Source organism: Saccopteryx bilineata, chromosome 10 (assembly GCF_036850765.1).
Source record: "Saccopteryx bilineata isolate mSacBil1 chromosome 10, mSacBil1_pri_phased_curated, whole genome shotgun sequence".
NCBI lineage: Eukaryota > Metazoa > Chordata > Mammalia > Chiroptera > Emballonuridae > Saccopteryx > Saccopteryx bilineata.
Window position 1 is genome coordinate 8,821,331 of NC_089499.1, and position 24,315 is coordinate 8,845,645.

General features: G+C 44.1%; 3 protein-coding genes and 1 pseudogene across 3 annotated transcripts in view; all 4 read left to right on the forward strand.

Moving 5' to 3' along the window:
- LOC136314184 (C-C chemokine receptor type 1-like) overlaps positions 1-24,315 on the forward strand; it is a 105,675-nt gene that overhangs the window by 29,940 nt on the left and 51,420 nt on the right. The gene's annotated exons all lie outside the window — the stretch shown is intronic.
- Positions 127-1,191, forward strand: LOC136314421 (C-C chemokine receptor type 1-like). Its single transcript, XM_066245306.1, has one exon. The coding sequence runs from the start codon at positions 127-129 to the stop codon at positions 1,189-1,191; it is 1,065 nt and encodes a 354-aa protein (XP_066101403.1).
- Positions 3,023-3,165, forward strand: LOC136314843 (small nucleolar RNA SNORA42/SNORA80 family; annotated as a pseudogene).
- Positions 9,154-10,298, forward strand: LOC136313973 (C-C chemokine receptor type 1-like). The gene is given in 2 exon segments (XM_066244302.1): positions 9,154-9,766; positions 9,769-10,298. Coding segments are annotated over 2 exon segments (1,143 nt in total).

Below are 24,315 nucleotides of genomic sequence, written 5' to 3' on the forward strand. Positions count from 1 at the left end.
CAATAAACAGCTGTCAAGTGGTTGATGTCATATAATAACTGCCTTGTCTCTGTTGTCCAGAGCCCACTGCCATTACCAGCAAATAAATACAGAGACCATCTACCTGGACCCACGGCAGAAAGCAGGATGGAAATTTCAAATATTTCAATTGACTTTGATGGGACCACAGAAGTCAACTACGGGGATACAACTCCATGCCTATATGAAACAGGAAGGTCTTTTGGAGATCACGTGCTGCCCCCTTTGTACTCCCTGATATTTGTCACTGGCCTGGTCGGCAACTTCCTGGTGGTCCTGGTCCTCTTGCAACACAAGAGGCTCAAGAACATGACCAACATCTATGTCTTCAACCTGGCCATTTCTGACCTGCTCTTCCTCTTCACGCTGGTCTTCTGGATTCACTACTATATTAAAGCAAACTGGGTGTTTGGCAATGTCATGTGCAAGTTGGTGTCGGGGCTTTATTATGTAAGTCTGTACAGTGAGATCTTCTTCATCATCCTGCTGACCATCGACAGGTACCTGGCCATCGTCCATGCTGTGTTTGCCCTTCGGGTCCGGACTGTCACATTTGGTATCATCACCAGCGTAGTCAGCTGGGTCCTGACCTTCTTGATTTCAATTCCAGAGTTTTACTTTATGAATTCCCAGAGGTATGGAGGTGGTTACATCTGCAGCTTCAATAATTCTTATAACTACAAACATTGGATATGGTTACCGCCTCTGAAACTGAACATCCTGGGGCTGGTCTTGCCTCTGGTGATCATGATCGTCTGCTACACGGGGATCATAAAGATTCTGCTCAGACGGCCCAATGAGAGGAAGTCCAAAGCCGTGCGTCTGATTTTTGTCATCATGATCATTTTTTTTCTCTTTTGGACGCCCTTCAATCTGACTCTGTCTATTTCTGCATTTGAAGACGTCCTTTCAGTCAGTTCCTGTAACCAGAAAGACCAACTGGCCCTGGCCATTCAGGTGACAGAAGTGATCGCCTACATGCACTGCTGTGTCAACCCCATCATCTACGTCTTTGTTGGCGAGAAGTTCTGTCAATACCTGCGTCAGCTGTGCCACAGGCTCCTGTCCTTGAGCCAGGTGATACGACTTCCCTTCTTCCACACCGAGAACCGGGACAGGGCCAGCTCCATGTCCCCATCCTCATGGGAGCAAGAACTCTCTGATGGGTTCTAACTCAGCTCCCAGTAAGAGTGACCTGCCAGGCACGGTGGCTAGAGGGGAGGCAGCTTCAGTGTCCCGGCCAGATTGTGACCACTGACCAGTGTGGAACAACGCCACCTGGGGTTGAGGTGGATCACCTCTGGGGCTTGAGTGTCTCCTGTGAGCTTCTCCTGGGAGATGAATGAGTGAACTAGCTCATTCCAGAAGATGGAGCAATGGGCGCCAGCCAAGGGCTAGGGCAAATAAGGTTTCAGATTTATAAACAAAGCCACTGAGCATCCCCTCACCTCAACCCGCACCACCAGTGAGCTTGGAAACAGTGATTTCCACAGTTGACTCGGCTCAGAGCCAGGAGTTAATCAGGAGGCAGCAGCAGCCTCTACCTGCCACCCCCCCACCCCCGCAGGGTTTAGGCTGCTGGCAGCCCTGAAGAACATAGAGCTCATGATGGCAGAACTTGAGACCTAATGGAAACTAGAATAGGTAAACTTTCCTTCACGGTAGAACTTTAATTAGAGAAATTTTTTTACACAATAAAATAAAAAAATTCAGACCAAGGGCCTGACTCAGACCTTGTGAATAAAAGATTGTGCATATAGAAATAGCCATGGAAAAGGAAGAGTCATTCATTTCAAAACCCCAGATATCAAAATCACCCCTAAATTCCTCTACCCCATTACATACAACGTACATTTTTGATGAACTTTCTTTTACTTTGTTTTCTGTTGCGCACATTCATAATTATAACAGAGATGTACTACTGTTCTCACCCTTCTGACCTGGTTGTTTAAAAGTAGGATCACATTCAATCGTGTTTCCAGCTCCATACATTATTACAAAGCATTGTTTATGGTGTCGGCACTGAAATCCACGGCACAGACGCACTCAGATTGACTCGTGTCCCCATGGTGCCTTCACAAATCAATTCACTCCCACGTGGTGACTGAGGACCTGCTCCCGTCAAAGCAACCCTGGGGGACACGGGTGCAGGTGGGAGGGGTGTTCTCCAAGAGCCCTGTGCTCAGTGAGGTGACAGCCCCAGGGATACACACAGAGCCCGGGTGGGGTGGGTGGGGCTGAGACCAGGGATATAAGACTGCTGTGAGTAGAGCCTGCCACCCACACATGCACCGCATCCTTCCATGTGCTGTGATGGGGCAGGTGCCAAGTGAGATGGTCAGTTTGATCAGGGAAACAGGCCTAATTAAAATGCCTGGCAGGGACTTGGAAGGCAAGCACCAAATCACTGTGTAGCTTTTGTTCACCCCCCCAAAGCATTCTGTCTTAGCTCCTAATTTAGCAAATATAATGCCTTTTGAAAAAATAATTAGGTATAATAGTGTAAGCAAATTTTGAATATGAAAAATATTTTACTGAAAGTAAATTGGCCTGCTTATAAATCGACACACGTTATAAAACATAAAATACAAAAATGTAACACAGAAAAAACATGTATGTAACAAACTAAAAATTAAGACCAAGATGCTATTGTCAACTCCCCGTTTAATATATCAGAGTATTTTACAAATCAGTAGGAAAACCACTTAAATTTTTCTATCCCATAATTATTCTATATGCCCAATTCAAACAATTAACAAAGATATTAACCAATAAGTCATAAAGAAATGCTATAGCCATTAATATGAAATCTCAATTACATTAGTAATCAAGGACATGGTAATGACGGTGAACCTCTTCTTTTGCCTGTTAAGATGATAACTAGATGTCATGTAATTTTGTTTCTGAAAATATCCAAAGCAGGTAAGGATGCGGCAACCCAGTCCCTGTTAGGTATTTCTGATGGAAATGTAAATCAGTGCTGTGATTCTAAAAAGCGCTTTGAAAATGGGTACCAAGATCATTTAAAAAGTTCACCTAATGTCCCCCTGGGTCGCTCATAGTGCCCCATCCAGAGCAAACTATGGCCCTGAACCATTGCCTGGCCTCTGCCCATCGGCTGCAGGCACTGAAGTGGGTCACACAGTGGAAAGAAAAAAAAAAAAAGCTCACCTAATTATCCTGCTTCCAGGAATTGTCATAGATAATGGTAAAATGCAGCACATCTGGAACGTTCGATAACCCAGGAAGAGTTAATTAAGTACTGTAAGTATGAGATAGGATACAGACACGAATGACTTCTAAAAAAATTTATTGACATGTGAATATGCTTATATTGTTAATGTTAAATAAAAAAGAAAAATACGGTATCTTCTGTTTCACTCCTGGTAATATATACGCAGAAGACAAAGACAGGGAGAAAATAGACCCCAAATTCTATGAGATTATGTGTGTATCACTTAGAGTTTAATCAGAGACATAACATGAGATAAGGTTAGGATTTCCAAACTGTGTGCCGAGGCACCCAGGGCCACAGTGAACTCCCAGTTCCAATTTTTAATTTTTAATCAGTGTCCCACGGATTCCAACATCTGCCCACCAGGCGTATGTTGGCATGAATTATATAAAATGAATTGGCATGAATTATATAAAATGAAACAATATTATTTTTTTTAGTTTATGTGTATTTTCCAGCAGCTATAGACAAAATCACTTCAGTTGTTTGAATGTAAACACTTATGAGGGGAACAGTTCGGTTCTTCCTTTGCCCTCTGGTCACTGAGGAAAAGTACTGGGACCTTAAGGGCTCCGGGAACTGCATTTCCCTGCATTACTTTGATGCCCCAACAATGTGTATCACATGCCCCACCTGTTTTAAAAATAAAAAGTACAAAAGCTGTGTGTGTGCTTGTGTGTGTGTGTGTCTGTGTGTGTGTGTGCACAGGCCTCTCACCATTGACGCCCTAGGGAATGGGGTGTGGGTATCGGGGAGGGGACAGCCCACTGAGCAGCAGCTTGTTTAGGCCTCCAGCTATAAGCACAAGACGTCTTCCCGCTCACATGTGGGCCAGCCCAGCTCTCCCAGGGAGAGATCACTCAGGGCCTGAGACAAAGGCCAGTGAAAGTCTAGATCCATGGTTCCCAAACCTGAACATGCTTCAGAATGACGTGGAGGTCCTGTTAAAGCCAGAACATCTGATTCAGTAGGTGTGATTCTAGTAGGACCCTAGAATTCACATTACTTGCAATTTTCCGGGGGTGTCAATGTTGCTGCTTTAGTGTCTAAACTATGAGGAACCCTGCTGTAGGTAGTTCCGTGCCCCCTCCTACTCCAGGGGCGTTCATCCCTGGACCAACGTGTTCCTTAGGCCATGACATTAAGGCAGATTAAGGTCTCTGTACCCACACCTTGGGCAAAAAGGAAAATATTGGGCCCCTTACATTAGAAAAAGAGTAAGGTTGGGGTTTTCCAGGCCCTTCAGAGGTGGGGGCCCATGCTGCATGCTCAGAGCACTTGCCGAGAAATCCGCCTCTGATGGAGAAGTGACATTTTCAAAGAATGTCCACAATTATGGTGTTTTGTTTTTAATATTTATTTTTAATTTCTGGTGTTGACATTGTTTCAGGTGTCTACATTTAAGATTTCTAAATCATTTGATGAAGTGAGAGCCATGACTTAGAAAAGCTGGTGATCTGCCCACGTCTCAGTGGAGGGCTGGGATCTGAACTTGGCCTGTGTTGGACGATGCAGAAAACAGGAACCTGGGCTCAGAGGACAGGCCACAGTCCATTGGACCGACCTGTATTAGCTCCAGGCTGGAGGGTGCTGTAGGGAAAACAGTGCTGTGGGGTTTGGGGAAAGACGGGCACAGACAGGGGAGAAGAGGGGGACAGTGAGCATCAGAAGTGGAGGACTAGGGCGCCAAAGAGAAGCTGCTGCCTCCCCCTGGTTTGTGAGTCTGGTCGTTTTGGGGAACAAAGGACCCACAGTTCTGGTATAAAACCTTCCACTCCCTATATTAAAAATAAAGAAAGGGAAAGAAGAAAGGAAGGAAGAAAGAATGGAGGAGAGAGGGAGAGAGGGAGGGAAGGAGGAAAAGAGAGAGATAGAGAAAGAAAGGAAAAAAAAAAGAAAGAGAGAGAGAGAGAGAAAGCTGCTCACTGACCACACCCCGCATCAGTCACTGCTCCCCATTCCCAGCTCAGCAGCTACACAAGTTCTGGGAACAACTCATGACCACCTACCATACCCTACTTCACCCCCTGCACCCAATTCCCTTGAAACAGAGCTCCCCACCAGAAATACAATCAAATGACCAGACAAAAAATCCTTAGAGTGAACTCAGCCTCCAGGAACTGGCCACTGGTAGGCATTGTGGCTATTCATGCACAACCAGCTGCATAGAGAGAAGAATTTGTCTCCTTCTTGTCATCCTGAATGACAGAGAACCCCAGAGTCCTGTCCTCATCATCAAGTGAAGGACTTCCTACTCCATCAGGACCTGGAACCGTGTAAACGAAGATGCTAACAGCTCTAGAAACAAAGACTTCGTGGACAGAATCCCTTGACAGCAGAGTAAGTGGCACTTGTCTTTTCTGTCCTTTCGGCTTCTGTGGAGGGCTATTCTGGTAAATCCGTGCACGCAGTGCGTCTGATGGCCCCTTGACGCACCTGCAAGGCAGTGTACTGCGTAGCAATGCTAAGAATGGGCGGATTTATGACATGGGCAGTCAGTTGTGAAACAGGCTTTTATTTTTTGCTTAAAAAGAGACGTTTTCTTAAATGGTGTTGTTAGTGACTCACGAAGAAAGCCTGGTGTTATGAAGAGATGAGAGGCACTTTCAATTCAAGAGGAAATACTTGCAAAGTTTCCCACCTGAAAATGAAATCATACATGTTGTATGAAGTTATTGTAGCATGAGGGAGATATAAATTAGGAAAGTCCTTGCAGATACAGCATGGTTTGAAAAAGAACTAACTTCTTAAGAAGACTAGAACTAAGAACCCTCAGATGCAGACTGCGGGCTTGCTTGGAGGAGGTAGGATTTCACTCTCTGAAGGCAGGGAGGTGGCCAGGTGACCTCTTGGAATGCATCAGTTCTGGCGAACCAACAAAAACGCAGCAGAACTTTTTTTGAGCATAGAGAAATTTTGGAGCTACGTGGAGGTCTGAACCTCAACTGTTCCCCCCTCAATTCTGGAGAGTCTTAGATTGCTAAGTTGAATCCCAGAAGTGTGCATAGCCCGCCACCAGGCTGTGTGTCACTCATCGACCTCTTTGGTCTCCACTCTGAGCAGCAGAACAGCTCTTAGGCTCTTCAGACTCATGGGGAAGTGAGGGGAGCATTGATTGATAAGCTGCTAAATATTCCATAATGGGTTTTCCTGAAGAGAGAGCCCTGATTTCCAGTGTTGCTGATTTTGCTTATAAACATGCCCACTGCGGTTGATTTCAAGCTACCAGTATGCTGACTGTGAAGTTGGGGACACATGCACACGGTTGGTTCTTATGAAATAGATTAGACAGCTGCCACACACCGCTCAGGCTTGGTGCCTTTACCTCACAGACTGCCCTACCTGCTCAGAGACTCACCTACTCCAAGGTTGGAGCATGATGACACTGGACTGTTCCAGGCTCCAGAGCCGGAGCTGACCTCTGTGCAATGACCTTGGGGCGAACTCTTGAGGCAGACGACAGCATGGCCGGCAGGTTGGCTGCAATGTGCCCTTGGTTTATCCTTCATGGCTCCACCCCAGCCCCAGTCCCTTGGGGAGCAGGGTTATTGCATGGTGCCCACCTGTAGGGAAAACAGTGAAAGGAGTAGGAGGTCAGGGGGATGGAGACTACTTTCTTTAATGGCATCTGATGATGCTGACTCAACGTGCCTTCACCTTTGCCAATGTTTCCCCAAAGACTGGGCTCCCAGGGTCAGTGTTGCACAAGCCGTTCCTGTGCTTCCAGCTGCCTGTTGCTTCTACTCTAAACCCTGTGGTCCCCATGATGCTGACTGCCAGCTGATCCGCCGGTCCCGGCAGTGGCAACAGAAATCAGAAATTGTCACCTCAGCTTTGTTACTGATGTCCAGCCCGGTAGCTTCAGGAAGAAGGCTTATTACTTAGTCACAGGGCTAGGCCAGAGGTGCAGGATTTGGCAGGAAAACATAGTGCCCTAGCTGAGGTGTCTAAAGTTCATCCTAACCCCCATGGTCCTTATATTTCTAAGGCCACTGCAGAACTGTAAGTTTCTCAGCAGGAAGCATTCACACAGCGGTGCATAAGGAAGAGCACCAGAGACTCCAGGGTGGAGGGAATTATGATGTAGGCAAGTCTTGCTACATGATTGGTGTTTCAGTCAAAGCTTTCAGATTGGTGGCAACAGAGTGACAATCTGAAAATGCAGCTCCCACAGCTGTGTCCATCATCAAGCAGAATTCCCTCTCCAGATTAACCACAGAGAGACCTGGCGGGGAACATGGAGTACAGGGGACATCGTCCAGAATAGGATTGGAGACTGGGGCATTCCTGGTGGCTGGAGTCCTCAGGGAAGGGGTACTGCCAGGAAGGAGGTCACCTGATGTTCACTGGTGTCCTGGCAAGGGCCAGGGCCGGCTGTTCTCATACCTTACCTTACAGAAATTCCTCAAGGTAACGGATACTTTCTCACATTACAGAAGAGGGACTGAGGCTCAGGGAGAGAGATTAACTCCTTCAAGTTCACACAGCTGGTCGGTTACACCAAAGCCCATGCTCCGTTTGGGGAGGCGTCTTCAGTAAGTGGTCAGAAAGGATTGGAAAGAGGGCTGAAGAGCAGGTGTGCAGAGTCCTGTAAGGCAAGCCATCTAGTGGTGCTTTCTCTTCTGTGTTTGTGTTTGTTTGTTTCAGGGCTACATTGGGTAAAACTATTCCAGAGCTCATATCTGAGAATTTTAGCTTCCACCTGGTTGAGCAACACTGCATGGCCTCAAGCTGTTCTGAGCCATTCCTCCTGAGAACCCGCTTCTTCTCACCAGGTCACCCACTTACCCAGCCTGGCTTTCCCCTGAGTCTACACAGCTCTCTGAGGGAACATCTTGGTGGTCTTGGTCCACTAACAATAATACAAGAGGCTCAAGGACATGACCCACATCTATGTCCTCAAACTAGCCATTTCTGACCTGCTCTGACATGACAGAGCTACTGCACACCTGCCTGTGCCCTGTCAGGACCGAGTACCATAGGCCAGGCGGAGCCCACTCTGGTGTCCTCAGTGTCCCCCACTAAGGGATGGGCTGGCCTCCTAGAATTGGACTGTGGCGGCAGTACTGTGGTTTGGTGAGATGATATTTGCAATGTACCACATCTGTGCCCATGCCTACCAAATCACGGGACCATCCACTAGACTTTGTGACATCCAAAAAGATCACATGGCCACACAGTGTCACTTGTCCAGTACACTATGTCACACCAACCCAGACATTTTAAGCCCCCAAAACCATGACAATTTATTGGTAAGTATTTGATTATCAGCTACAAATATTTCCACTCCAATATCTTTCTGCAAACTCCCAAGGGCAAAGTCATAGCTCTGTGATAGGAGGCAGGGCATTTGAGTGGATTCAGGGACAGGCGTGAGAGTGTACACACTGGGTCTGAGCCTCAGCTCTCATTGTCACTGGATATGTGTCCCGCTCACTCTGAACTTCTGTGTCATCACCTCTAAAATGGGAAAAGTGAATTGTACCCTCCAGGATAGTTTAACACTAAGATCAATGCTAAGTCTATAGGAAGCATGAGGGAAGCGTTGGTGGTGAAGAATGTGGTGAGGTCTCCCCTTGTCTGGGAGCTCCATCCGCAGAAGTTTCCTTCACAGCCCTCTTTGCAAAAATATTTGAAATCATGCTAGGTGCACTCATTTGTTAATTGTCTTCCCCACCCCCAATCTGTAGTAAACTGCAGTTTCCACAAGGGCAGAGAGACCCTGGAACCCCCTAGCTCAACACTGGGTCCCAGGACGTGGTACACAGTGGGCACTCAGTAAACAGCTGTGAAGGGGTTGAAACATAGTCTCTGCCTTGTCTCTGTTGTCCAGAGCCCACTGCCTGTAACAGCAAAGTGAATACAGAAACCACCTTCCAAGACCCACGGTAGAAAGCAGGATGGAAATTCCAACCAGTATAATGAACTGGGACAAGACCACAGAATTTGAGGACAGCAAATCAATCCTGTGCAAGAATGAAGACTTGAGGTCTTTTGGAGCTCAGCTGCTGCCCCCTTTGTACTCCCTGGTATTTGTCATTGGCCTGGTCAGCAACATCCTGGTGGTCCTGGTCCTCTTGCAACACAAGAGACTCAAGAACATGACAAGCATCTACATCCTCAACCTGGCCATTTTTGACCTGCTCTTCCTCTTCACGCTGCCTTTCTGGATTCACTACTACCGGAAAGATAACTGGGTGTTCGGCAATGTCATGTGCAAGTTGCTGTGGGTGCTTTATTATGTAGGTCAGTACAGTGAGATCTTCTTTATCATTCTGCTGACCATTGACAGGTACCTGGCCATCGTCTATGCTGTGTTTGCCCTGTGGGCCCAGACTGTCACATTTGGTATCATTGCCAGCGTAGTCAGCTGGGTTCTGGCCCTACTGGCTGCCATCCCAGGCTTTTACTTTTTTGAGTCCCAGGATGAGTTCATTCGTATCAGCTGCAATGTTCATTTCCCTCCTGAATACCACAATCAGTGGAAATGGATCCTGGCTCTGAAACTGAACATCTAAGGCTGGTCTTACCTCTCGTGATCATGATCTTCTGCTACACGGGGATTATAAAGATTCTGGTCAGACGGCCCAATGAGAGGAAGTCCAAAGCCATCCGTCTGATTTTTGTCATCGTGATCATGTTTTTTTCTCTCTTGGACGCCCTACAATCTATGTCTATTTATGTTTTTGAAGACGTCTTTTCAGTCAATTCATGTAACCAAAATGACCAACTAACCCTGACCTTTCAGGTGACAGAGGTGATCTCCTACATGCACTGCTGTGTCAACCCCATCATCTACGTCTTTGTTGGTGAGAGGTTCCGCGCGTACCTGCGTCAGCTGTTCCATAGACTCCTCTCCCTGAGGCCGGGGAAATGTCTCCCCTTCTTCCACATGAAGAACCAGGACAGGGCCAGCTCCATGTCCCCCTGCACAGGGGAGCAGGAACTCTCTGATGGGTTTGATTCAGGGCCCAGCAAGTGTCCTGCAGGCACGGTGGCCGGAGGGGAGGCAGCTTGGGTGTCTCAGCCAGATTGTGACCACTGACCAGTGTGGAGCGACCCCACCTGAGGTTGAGGTGGATCACCTCTGGGGCTTGAGTCTTCTCCGTAAACTTCTCCCTGGAGATGAATGAGTGAACTAGATCATTCTGGAAGAAAGAATAAAGGGTGCTAGCCAAGGGCTTGGCCCAAAGAGAGTTTCAGATTTGTGACCATGACCATTTGTAAAAAAATCCACTGAGCCCCCCCCCCACCAATGAGCTTAGAAACTGGGATTTTCACAGTTGACTTGGTTCAGAGCCCAGAGCCAATCAGGAGGCAGCAGCTGTCTCCACCGCACTCTCTGCATCCCTCTTTAGGGTTTAGGCTGCTGGAAAAAACAAAGAACATAGAACTTATGATGGAAGGACTTGAACCAAATGGAAAATAGAATTGGGGAACTGTCATTGACATTGAAATCCCCTTATAGAGAATTTTCTTGTATTAAATAAAATCAAACCATTCAGGTAGATGATCAGACACAGACCTTGTGCATGAGGTGTATTACTTTTGGAAGTAGCCTCACTCTCAGAAACTGACCTGCCAGCGAAGTACGACAGATAACCAGACACACACAGACCTTCTATTTCCTATTGCAGGGTAAGGCTGACTGATGTCCACTTGGCAGAGTGCCTATTGGAGAAGGGGTAGGGAGCTCAGCTGTGCCAACACTCGCGTGCATCTGAGTCTCCTGAGCACCCTGTGGGCACGCCCCTCAGCATGTATGTCTACATGCTGCAGCCTCTTTAACAACACAGGCTTCCCTGCCTGGTGAGCTGGGCTGACGGGAAGCCAGAATAGTTCAAGAAGAAGCCCTCCACCCGCTGTGGGCAGATACAGATTTTATGGACACTGCCTAGTGTCCTCACCACTCAGTCCTGAAGACGAATGACCCTGAAGGGCCTCTGAGCTCCTTGTAAGACAGAACGCTGCTGCCCACAGAGCCAGGGACTCTGTGGTTCTACCCACCAGCAACTTTGCTTTCCTTCCCACTATCCCCTCCCCTGTGGTGTGTCCTAGGACCCCTGCAGACTCACTGTGTGCACCTGCATCTGGGGCTCATGGTTTGCACCTCGATGGACACCCCACATTAAGACAGGCAGCTTAAGAGATGACAAGATGGTGATAGAGTAGGCAGATATACCAACTTCCAGCTCCCAGAACCAAAGCGGATTACAACCTAATTTTAAGAACCATCATCTGGAAAAACCAACTTTGGACTAAACTAAGAGGACTCTTCAACCAAGGAACACTGAAGAAGCCACACTGAGACTGGTAGGAAAAGCAGAAATGCAGAGAGGACAGCCCAGCTCCCCAGTGTGAACAACAGCTGGGAGAGACTTGCGGGGCGGGAAGTGAGTTTAGTGGATACAGGAGGGTCCTGAGCCCCAGGAACAAAGCCCCAGCCTGCCTCCCCAGAGCTTAGAAGAGGCATATGGATAGTATTTACCTGGAAACAAGACAGAATACTGTTTGTGAGAAAGAGACATTTTTCTCAGACCCAGGATTCTTTTTAAAGGGACCATGCAGAAAACCTCTTTCACAACCTCTCGCCCTGGGCTCCAGAGGACGGGGAGAAAGGAGAGGACTGGAGCAGTGGGAAGAGAGTGTAATCTAGGAGGCACAGGGAGAAACACTTTGAGGGACAGCCACCCTAACCCCTGGGCTGAGTCACTCCCCAAATCTGAAATGAATATTTCCCCTGGAACCAGCAATACCAGCAAAGGGAAGCAGGACACTAGCCAAGCAAGCTCTCCCCCAACACTCAAAGCAGAGTCAATTAGAAGGAGGGAGCCTTAAGGAATACAGCATTGAGTGCTAGGGTCTGACGTGCAGCACCCCACCCACATGTCTGAGGGCTCACTGGAGGGCGGGCAGCAGCGGGACACTGAAGCACAGTTTTCTCGGCGAGGGTGGATGCCGGCCCACAACTACTGAGGCCCAGGCATAAGCTCAGTCTTGCCTGGCGCGATAGTGGTCCAGTCCAGCTGCGGGCCCCCCTGAAATCCTGCCTGCAGGGGAATGGTGGGAGCCCCAGAATGGGTGGACACCCACTGCTGAGTAAGGACGCCAGAGCGTGCAGCCTCACCCAGCCCGCGGAGCCGATGCTTGCGGCCTGACATGTGAGCCCGATCCTCCCACGGGGATGGGCAGAAGCCCGGGAACAGGCAGAGACACGACTGAGAATATGCACGCAGCCCAACTAGCCTGTGGAGCCGAGGCTTGCGGCACAATGCGCGAGCCAGCTGCTTCCACAGTGGCGGGGCAGGAGCCCGGGAACAAGCGAAGACCCACAGCTAAGCAAAGGTGCTCACCCCTGCCTGTGGTGCAGAGGCTTGCAGCAGGACAGGGCACATAACCCCACTTGTGGGGGTGGGGCAAAGGCTGAAGTTGGCTGAGGCTTGTAGACCCAAGCATTTGAACACATCCCCTCCTGTGGAGGAGAGGCAGAAACCGCCATGACAGCCGCACCCACACCCGAATGCCCTAGGCAGCAGTAGAGGGGGAGGTGGGCCTGCAGACAGACCACACCTAGGAAACACAAAAGCCGCACCCATTGGACTCCAGTGGCCAAAACCTTCTTCTAAACAGACATAATGAGAAGGCAGAGAAATGTAACCCAAATGAATCAAGAGAAATTCCCAGAAAAGGACCTGAATGAGTCAGATACAACCAAATTATTGGATGCAGAGTTTAAAATAACGATTGTTAAAATGCCTAAAGATCTTAGAACAACAATAGATGGTCATTACAAACACCTAAATAGATAGCAAATATAAAAAAGAACATTGAAATAATAAAAAAAGAATCAGTCAGAAATGACAAAGACAATATCAGAAATTAAGACCACAATGGAAGGAATTAAAAGCAGGATAAATGAACCTGAGGTTGAATCAGTGAGTTAGAGGACAAGATAAAGGCACGGAAGCAGAGCAGAAAAAAAAAGGACTCAAAAAGTCTGAGGAAACTATAAGAAAGTTCTGTGACAACATGAAGAGAAATAACATTTGCATCATAAGGCTTCCTGAAGAAGAAGAGAAAGAACAAGGCATAGAGACTTTGATCAATCAAATTATAGCTGAAAACTTTCCTAAATTGATGCAGGAAAAAAATTTCAGAAGTTCAAGAAGCACAGAGAACTCCATTAAAGAGAAACCCAAAGAAATCTACACTAAGACACATCATAATTAAAATACCAAAGCTAAGTGATAAAGAGAAAATATTAAAAGCTGCTAGAGAAAAAAAGACTATCACCTATAAAGGAGCCCCCATAAGGATGACATTCGACTTCTCAACAAAAACACTTGAGGCCAGAAGGGAATGGCAAGAAATATTCAAGTAATGTCGAACAAGAGCCTACAACCAAGTCTACTTTATCCAGTAAGGCTATCGTTTAAAATTTAAGAAGAAATAAAAAGCTTCGCAGAAAAAAAAAAACCTCAAGAAATTCACTAAAGCCAAATCAATGCTGCAAGAAATGTTAAGGGGCCTGTTGTAAACAGATCAAGGGTGAAAAGAATAGAGCAAAAGAGGAATACAGCTTTAAAGAATAAAATGGCAATAAACAACTATATATCAATAATAATCTTAAATGTAAATGGATTAAATGATCCAATCAAAAGACATAGGTTATGCCCTGGCCGGTTGGCTCAGTGGTAGAGCGTCGGCCTGGCGTGCAGGAGTCCCAAATTCAATTCCTGCCAGGGCACACAGGAGAAGCGCACATCTGCTTCTCCACCCCTCCCTCTCTTCTTCCTCTCTGTTTCTCTCTTCCCCTCCCACAGCCAAGGCTCCACTGAAGCAAAGTTTGCCCGGGCGCTGAGGATGGCTCTGTGGCCTTTGCCTCAGGTGCTAGAATGGCTCTGATTGCAGCAGAGCGACGTGCCCAGATGGGCAGAGCGTCACCCCCTGGTGGGCATGCCGGGTGGATCCTGGTCAGGCACCTAAGGGAGTCTGTCTGACTGACTCCCCGTTTCCAGCTTCGGAAAAAATAAATAAAATAAAAAAAGACATAGGGTAGCTGCGTGGATAAGAAAACAGGACCCGTTCATATGCTGCTTACAGGAGACACACCTTAAAACAAAAGATGCACATAGACTGAAGATAAAAGGGTGGAAAAAATATTTCATGCAAATGTAAATGAAAAGAAAAGCTGGGGTAGCAATACTTATATCAGACAAAATGGACTTGAAAACAAAGACCATAGTTAGAGATAAAGAAGGTCACTACATAATGATAAAGGGAGCAATTCAACAGAAAGATATAACCATTATTAATATCTATGCACCTAAGATAGGAGCACCTAAATATATAAAGCAGACTTTGGTGGATATAAAAGGCGAGATCAACAACAATACTATAATAGTAGGGGATTTCAATACCCCATTAACATCACTAGATAGATCCTCAAGAAAGAAAATTAACAAAGAAACAGCAGACTTAAAGGACATACTAGATCAACTCGATTTAATAGATATCTTCAGAACCTTTTACCCTAAAGCAGCAGAATATACATTCTTTTCAAGTGCTCATGGTACATTCTCTAGGATAGACCACATGTTAGGGCACAAAAGCAGTCTCAACAAATTTAAGAAGACTGAAATCATATCAAGCATTTTCTCTGGTCACAATGGCATGAAACTAGAAATCAACCACAACAGAAAAACTGAAAAATACTCAAACACTTGTAAACTAAAAAGCATGTTATTAAATAACAAATGGATTAACAATGTGATCAAAGAAAAAATTAAAAAATTCCTAGAAACAAGTGATAATGAGCATACAACAACTCAAAATTTATGGGACAGAGCAAAAGCAGTACTGATAGGGAAGTTCATAAAATTACAGGCAAACCTTAAGAAGATAGAAAAAGCTCATATAAACAACTTAACCCTGCATCTAAAAGAATTAGAAAAAAGAACAGCAAGTAAAGCCAGAGGTAGCAGAAGGAAGGAAATAATAAAGATCAGAGCAAAAATAAATGATATAGAGGCTAAAGAAACAATGCAGAGGATTATTAAAACCAAAAGCTGGTTCTTTGAAAGGGTAAACAAGATCGAGGAACCTTTAGCCAGACTCACCAAGAAAAAAGAGAGAGGACTCAAATAAATAAAATTAGAAATTAGAGTGAAGAAATAACAACCAACACAACAGAAATACAAAATATTGTAAGAAAATACTATGAAGAACTATATGCCAAAAAATTAGACAACTTAGATGAAATGGACAAATTTCTTGAAACATATAATCTTTTAAAAATCAATCTGGAAGAATCAGAAAACCTAAACAGACCGATTACAACAAATGAGATCAAAACAGTTATCAAAAACTCCCAACAAACAAAAGCCCAGGGACCGATGGCTTCACAGGTGAATTCTACCAAATATTCAAAGAAGAACTAACTCCTATCCTTCTAAAGCTATTTCAAAAAATTCAAGAGGAAGGAAGACTTCCAAGCTCCTTTTATGAGGCAAGCATAATTCTGACTACAAAACCAGGCAAAGACAAAACAAAAAAAGAAAATTATAGGCCAATATCCTGATGAATCTAGATGCTAAAATCCTCAACAAAATATTAGCCAACCAGATCCAGCAATATCTGAAAAAAATCATACACCATGATCAAGTGGGATTTATTCTGGGGAGGCAAGGTTGATATAATATTTGCAAATCAATCAATATGATTCATCACATAAACAAAAGAAAGGAGAAAAACCACATGACAATTTCAATAGATGCTGAAAAACCATTTGATAAAATCCAGCACCCATTCATGATCTAAACTCTCAGCAAAGTGGAAATACAGGGAATGTATCTCAACATGATAAAGGCCATCTATGACAAATCCACAGCCAACATCATACTCGATGGGAAAAAATTAAAAGCAATCCCCTTAAGATCAGGAACAAAGCGGTGGTGCCCCCTTTCACCACTCTTATTCAACATAGTCCTGGAAGTCCTAGCCACAGCAATCAGACAAGAAGAAGAAATAAAAGACATCCAAATTAGAAAAGGAGAAGAAAAACTATCCTTACTGCAGAAGATATGATATTGTATATAGAAAACCCTAAAATCTCAGTCAAAAAACAACTCGACCTGATAAATAAAATCAGCAAGGTGGCAGGATATAAAATTAATACTCAGAAATCAGAGGCATTTTATACACCAACAATGAACTGTCAGAAAGAGAAATTAAGGAAGCAATCCCCTTCACTATTGCAACCAAAAAAATAAAGTACCTAGAAGTAAATTTAACCAAGGAGATTAAAGACATGTACTCGGGAAAATTAGAAAACACGGATAAAAGAAATCAAGGAAGATACAAACAAGTGGAAGCATATACCGTGCTCATGGTTAGGAAGAATAAACATCATTAAAATGTCTATATTACCCAAAGCAATTTATAAATTCAATGCAATACTAATTAAAATACCAATGATATACATCAAAGATATAGAACACATATTTTAAAAATTTATATGGAACCAAAAAAGAACACGAATAGCCTCAGCAATCTTGAAAAGGAAGAATAAAGTAGGAGGTATCACACTTCCGGATATCAAGTTCTACAAGGCTATTGTACTCAAAACAGCTTGGTACTGACATAAGAACAGGCATATAGATCAATGGAACAGAACAGGGAACCCAGAAATAAACCCACACCATTATGGACAACTGATATTTGACAAAGGAAATAAGAGCATACAATGGAGTAAAGACAGCCTCTTCAACAAATGGTGTTGGGAAACTTGGACAGCTATCTGCAAAAAAATGAAACTAGACCACCAACTTACACCACTCACAAAAATAAACTCAAAATGGATAAAAGACTTAAATGTAAGTCGTGAAACCATAAGCATCTTAGAAGAAAACATAGGCAGTAAACTCTCCTACATCTCCTGCAGCAATATATTTGTTAATTTTTCTCCACAGGCAAGGGAAATAAAAGACAGGATAAACAAATGAAACTATATCAAACTAAAAAGCTTTTGCACAGCTAAAGACAAAAGAACAGAATAAAAAGACAAACTACACAATGGGAGAACATATTCAACAAACACGTCTGATAAGGGGTTAATAACCAAAATTTATAAAGAACTTGTAAAACTCAACACCAGGAAGATAAACAATCCAATCAAAAAGTGGGCAAAACAAATGAATAGACACTTCTCCAAAGAGTACATAGAGATGGCCAATATGCATATGAAAAAATGCTCAACATCACTAATCATTAGAGAAATGCAAATTAAAATCACAATGAGATATCACCTCACACCAGTCAGAATGGTGCTCATCAACAAAACAATATAGAATAAGTGCTGGTGAGGATGTGGAGAAAAGGAAACCCTCCTGCACTGCTGGTGGGAATGCAGACTGATGCAGCCACTGCAGAAAACAATATGGAGATTCCTCAAAAAATTAGAAATCAAACTGCCTTTTGACCCAACTATTCCACTTTTAGGAATATACCCCAAGAACACCATAGCACTATTTCAAAAGGAGAAATGCACCCTATGTTTATGGCAGCATTGTTCACAATAGCAAAGATCTGGAAACAGCCCAAGTGTCCATCAGTGGACGAGTGGATTAAAAAGCTTTGGTACATATATACAATGGAAAACTATGGGACCATGAAAAAGGAGGAAATCTTACCTTTTGCAACAACATGGAGGGACCTGGAAAATATTATGTTAAGTGAAATAAGCCAGGCAGAAAAAGAAAAATATCATATAACCTCATTTGAGGAATCCATTGAACAATGACAACTGAGAAATGGAGTTGAGACAGAGGAGAGATCAAAGGGACCAAAGGAAAAGAGGACAGAGGGAAAGAGGATGATTGGATGGGATAAACCTGAAGGGAAGGGAGGAGGGAGCTATAGGGAGGGGGGCAATGGAGATTTTGAGGAAAATACGTTGGAAGAGGGATGCATTTGGGCAACAGTAGAATCTATGTAAATATAATAAATAAAAATCATTAAAAAATGATACATGCAGTCAAACAAAAATATTGTAACAATACGACATATCAGAATCTCTGGGATGCAGCAAAAGCAGTAATAAGAGAGAAGTTCAGGCCCTGGCCGGTTGACTCAGTGGTAGAGCGTTGGTCTGGTTTGCAGGATTCCCGGGTTCGATTCCCAGTCAGGGCACACAGGAGAAGTGCCCATCTGCTTCTCCACCCCCCTCCCTCCCCCTCTCTTTCCTCTCTCTCTCTCTCTTCCCCTCCTGCAACCAAGGCTCCATTGTAGCAGAGTTCGCCCAGGAGCTGAGGATGGCTCCATGGCCTCTGCATCAGGTGCTAGAATGGCTCTGGTTGCGACAGAGCAATGCCCCAGATGGGCAGAGCATCACCCCCTGGTGGGCATGCCAGGTGGATCCCGGTGGGATGCATGCGGGAGTCTGTCAGACTGCCTCCTTGTTTCCAACTTCAGAAAAATACAAAAAAAAAAAAAAGAGGGAAGTTCATATCACTACAGGCCTATATGAAAAAACAAGAGAGAGTTGAAGTAAACAAACCAGATTTACTAACCAGATTATTGAGGAACAGAGGACACAGGGTTCTAGGTTAAACACTTTTACTTGCAATCTTTAGAAGAAATAATAAAGGATAAGAATAATAAAGAAAAAAAGAAAGACAGAAAAGAAGAAAGTTATAAAGAAGGAAAAAGAAAGAAAAAATGGAAAAGAGAAAGAAAACGCTGCTCACTGACAATGAGACTGCTGCGGTACAATTGTACTGAATGGAACCAGAGCTCAAATTGATTGAATTTGGGAAGCTTTATTCACTGGCCAGTGGTCTGTCCACTGCACTGAAAAAGCAACAAACAATGATGAGCTTGGGGGGAGAGGGGTATTTATAGGCAAACCCCACAAGATTACAATTTTTTGAGTACGTTTGTACAATATCTTTGCAAAAGCACACACAGTTCTAAGGAGAATAAACCGCCTTCCTGCAATATCTGCAAGGCTGATGCACAAGGAACGCATTCTGCCTCTGTTGGCAAGATTAGATCTGCTGGGGCCGTGAGAATTTTCTACTTACAGCTGTAGCGATAAACTAGTTCCTCTTAAGTGTTCAGCTAAATTGGGTCAGGGGTTCTTAGGGTGGGCTGGCATGACAGCACATTCCCCACTGGTTTTATCGGGAAAACAAATCATTATTTCCTTATCGGTATGAATGGGCTGATAATGTGCCCTTAACACTAGAAGCTTTACGGCTTGAATTCTTTTTTTGTACGTACTGCGTGAGGCAGTTGATAATACACAGACCAATGGTGACTCCTACTATAAGTAAAATAAGGTGCCCAGTAAGAGCAGTAAGCAACATAGTGAGCCAAGGAGATGAGGAGAATAAACTTTCATACTAATTTCTTACTTCCTTGCGTTTTTCTTCTCTATCTAACCCTGCTATAACCTGTACAAACCTTCTGCAACTTACATACCCCTCAACTTTCATGAACTTTCTTATCTTTTAAAGAGATAAGTGGCTTCATAACAGCTTGCTTTCTTCCTTTTGGAGATGTCCTTCCTCTAAGTAGCTAGTATTTATAGGTTAAGTATAAGCATATATATTTTTCATTTACCTTGTAGCTTCCCTTCTCGCAAAGGGACTTATATCTCCCTCTGTATGACTCATAGCAGTACATGCATCAACCCTTAAGACAACTTGTTCTGGCTTTCCTTTGACCTTAGTTTTTCTTCCTCCCCAAAGTCCAATTAAAAGGAGGTGCTCAGTGAGTTTCTCTAGGTATTAGCTGAGCATAGACCAGCCAGCTTCCGGTTTGTGGCTGCAGCTGGGTATGCCGTTCTTCTCAGGGTCAACTTATAAGGGTTGGCGGGGTCAGTCTCCGCTGTCCACGAGGGTGACTCTGCTGGAACTGCAGGCTTCATCTGGTTGTGGTGGACCCGTCCACGTTGAAGTTAGTCTTTGCGTGTTGTACTTCTTTACCCAGACTGAGTCTTTACCCAGGCTGGACGGGATATACCAGATCTCCTGACAGTGCTGGAGGTGTCCCTCGGACAGTCTTTTGGCCAGCCTACTGAGTCATCTGTAGACCCTGTAAGTACTTAAGGAAGGAGTGATCACTTAAGTTAGCTTTTATTTCTTCCTCGAGTTTCGGTAGGAAGGGTGGGGGTCTCCTAAACATTATTTCAAAATAAGTGAATTCTTCCCTCTAGGGGGTGCACCTTGCCTTAAGGAGGGCTAAGGGGACTAAGGTGGGCTACTTTTTACTGGTTTCAAAATTAATTTAGTTAAAGTTTCCTTTATGATCCGATTCATGGGTTCTACCTGCCCTGAACTTTGGGCCTGTAGGCACAATGTAATTTCTAATTAATATTGAGTGCCTTTCCTACTAGCTGTGAGATCTTGAATACAAAGACAGGCTCATTATTAGACCCAATATTAATGGTCAAGCTAAATCTGGGAACCACTTCATAAAGCAATTTCTTAACAACTGTTACTGCGGTCTCATTTCTAGTAGGAAAGGCTTCTACCTACCTGTCAATTATTTTAGTAAAGTCTATTTCTAAATGTTCCCCTGGGAAAGTTCCTCTCTGCCTGTTTCTCTTTATAATTTCTTTACTTTGTTTACTATTTATTTGGGCACAGACTAAAAACTCATACATTCTGCCTTCTTCATTAGATTCTAATTCTGACTTTTCTAATTATTTCTTCTTATTCTTACTCGTCCCTTTCCTGCTGGCAAAGGGACATCTTTTTCAAAATGGTTGTAAAAAAATCCTTTGGCAACCTGGGTTCTAGTAAAGTTACTAAAATTTCCTAAAAACCCCACTGGTTTTAGGGCTACTTTATTGGTAGTACCATCAGCTGCTTGGTTTTTCTAGAGTTTCTATGGAGTCCTCCTCTTTGGGGGCTCTGGACAGTGGATGATGGCCACTATTTCAGGGGAGCAGTCTCTTCCATTCTCTGGGGCGAGGTTTGAGCCTCACCTTTGTTAGTTCTTAAGCCTTCTCCTGATGGCTCCTGTTCGACTGTGCCTGGCTTAGGTTGTTCCTGCCTTCAGGAATCTTACCTATCTTTGGCTAACCAGCCATTTTAGGTGCCAAACAGAGTTACTTATGTGAGTGAGGGAGGAGCAATGTCCCTTCCAAAATGCTTAGATTTTTAGCAGCTAATGTTTTTTCTTCTTAAAAACTTAGAATACATTTCCTCTTTAATTTCTAGAGCTGAATGCTATAGAAAGGCTAATTTCAATGCCTTATATCTTCTGGAGCCTCTAGATCTAGAGGTGCATAGACTATATGAGCTTTCTATAGTCTAAGAAAGCTGCGAGGGTCTTTCGAGGATCCTGAATAACTTCTAACACCTTAGACAAACTTATGGTTCTTTTTCTTTTTCGACATGGTCTCGGTTGTCCTCAGTGGGGCAGCGTATGTGCGGTACAGATTCTAACAGTCCTGTTAGGACTTGAGGCTTCCCCAAGAGAGGGGATTCTGAGCTTTCTAATTGTATAGGTCACTTGGAAAAAAGAATTTAAACTATTTATTACATCTATGTCTCAAGTTCTAAAGATCTAGTCAAAAGTACTAATTGAAATGACTAATATTTCATCAAATAAAGCTTACACTCTACTTAATTATAACCCTTTTACATTCTAAGAAAACATACCTTATTTATTTATGCTGTAACTTTACATACCCTAACAGATAATGTCTAAAAGCTCAAGAGAAACAGATTTCTGTTCACATCCTTAAGCCCTTTAATCTGGACACAAAACTGAAATGTTCCCTGCTACTACAATTAGTCATTTATTTTCTCTGTTCTCCTTTCTACCTGTTATGTTGAGAATTTTACTGTTAAGCTAATCAACAGTAATATTTATCACTCTGAGTTTGGTGACCTAACATTGAGCAATACTGAATCATTACATTAATAATCATTACATATCCCCTAATAGTCAAACCAAGATTTCAACATCACAGGGCTATGAAATGGCAAATAAAAAGGAGAATTAACAAAAGACTCTTGAAATAACATACATTTCTAACATAGAAAATATTTTTTCTACAACAACTGATCCTTGGTACAAAAAGAAAGTCTTTGTATTTGGCAGACTATACAATTCTATATGCCTTATTATTAGTACAAATTTAGTACAATTTACAATAAGAAGAGTATAAACTACTATCCCCAATGAACTACTGATTTACAGAGAAAAATAAAAAATGGTCAAAATGCAGTTACTATTTCGTTGATACCCAGCTGGCAAAGAGATGCTAACCCTCTCTTTCTTGACCTTCAGTGCTTTACAACATTAAGTCAATATAAGAGCCGGTGTAGCACACTCAAAGAATACATATTTTACAAACTCATTTTCCTAACAGTGGGGTATCCTAGTTTACATAAGTTCTTCAATTTTCTCAGGGACATCGTAATCCTATAATTCCCTGAGGACCCTTTCTTACAACTCTTGACTATTATGGCTTAAGGAGTGGGTTTAGAAGGGGCAGCATTCCCTAAATCTTTCCTGAGTCTGGCTATAGGTAGGAGGCAGGGATTCCCTGGAGCCAAAGCAGAAGTGGGGGGGGGGGGCTATAGCAAGGTGGTGGTAGCGTGCCTCTAGCTTACTCCGCTGTTATCTTTTGCCTTAATTACTTGATGCAGCCCTTGAGCAAAGAAAAAAGTTTCTTTCTTATACAATATAGGGAAATTGGTCAGGGTGCCGGGTGTCCGAGGGAGAGGGGAAGGTGCCAGAACAGTGAGGGGAGCCTGCCATTTCTATTTTTATTCCTTCTCTCCGCCACTTCTCGTGCAGCCAGCTGCAGCCCGCCTGCCTTTTCTTTCCCTAACTCTGCTGCCTCTGCTGACATACTCGGCCGCATCCTGGCTCACCACCGATTTGCGGGTGGGTGCCCGGTGATAGTGTGCTAGACTGCCTGCCTGTGCTTTCTCTGGGTCTAGCAATTCTTGATTTGGCTATTCTGCTCTAGAATTGGCCATTTTAATTTCCAGAGAGTTTTCTATGTATCTTTAGACAATTTTAAAATTAGATTTTTCTATACCACCCTGAACTCGCCCGATCTCGTGGAGTCAACAAATAGAGGTGTGGGGGGAGTCTTTGAGCCACTCTGGCTGCTCAGTGAGAACATCAATCCAAATATGTGTATATAGAATTTGGTCAGGGTGTCCAGGACTCCTGAAGATGACTGATTGAACCTGATAAGTAAGAGAGATTTTAGTAGATCCTTTGGAAGGCCAGTTCCCTGGGGGGAGCGCTGGCCACTCTAACTCACACAGGGTGTGCAGTGACCTGGAGCTAACAGTAGCTCTATAGTCTGCAGCTCGTTCCTTAAAGTCCTGGGTTTTATTCAAAACACATTCAAGCAGCATACATTTAACACAAGAAGCAGACTGACCCATATTGACGGACTAGATGAGGTCTAGACTGAGAAAGACAACTAGACAAACACTCCAGAGAATGCACAACCAGACAAAAACCAAACTAGAAAAAAAACAAACCTGAAACCTGAGTAGCGGACTAAACCTGACTGGCCAACCAAACCTGAGATCACTGGCCACCGCTGTGTGCCCGGATCGGGTCCCGGAGGTTATGCTGCGTCCAGCAAGGCCGCCGACCCCACTGGGTGCGCCCCAACCTGACTGGACCCTGTTGCTTACCGGTGAGATCCTGAGCGGCTCAACGTCCAATGGAGCGCCGCCTGTGTCTGGGGCTGAGGAAGGTCTCTCAGAGATCTCCCCCTAGGCAGGGCACCTGAAGACCCAAATAGGCTCCGATCACCAGAAAATTCTGGTACATCCCTGATAAGCACCCAAATGTTGTGATGCAACTGGACTGAACAGAACCAGAGCCCAAATTGATTGGATTTGGAAAGCTTTATTCACTGGCCAGTGGTCTGTCTGCTGCACTGAGAAAGCAACAGCAATGAGCTCCAAGGGGAGAGGGGGATTTATAGGCAAACCCCACAAGGTTACAATTTTTTCAGCACTTTTGTACAATATCTTTCCAAAAGTTTTAAGGAAAATAAACCGCCTTCCTGC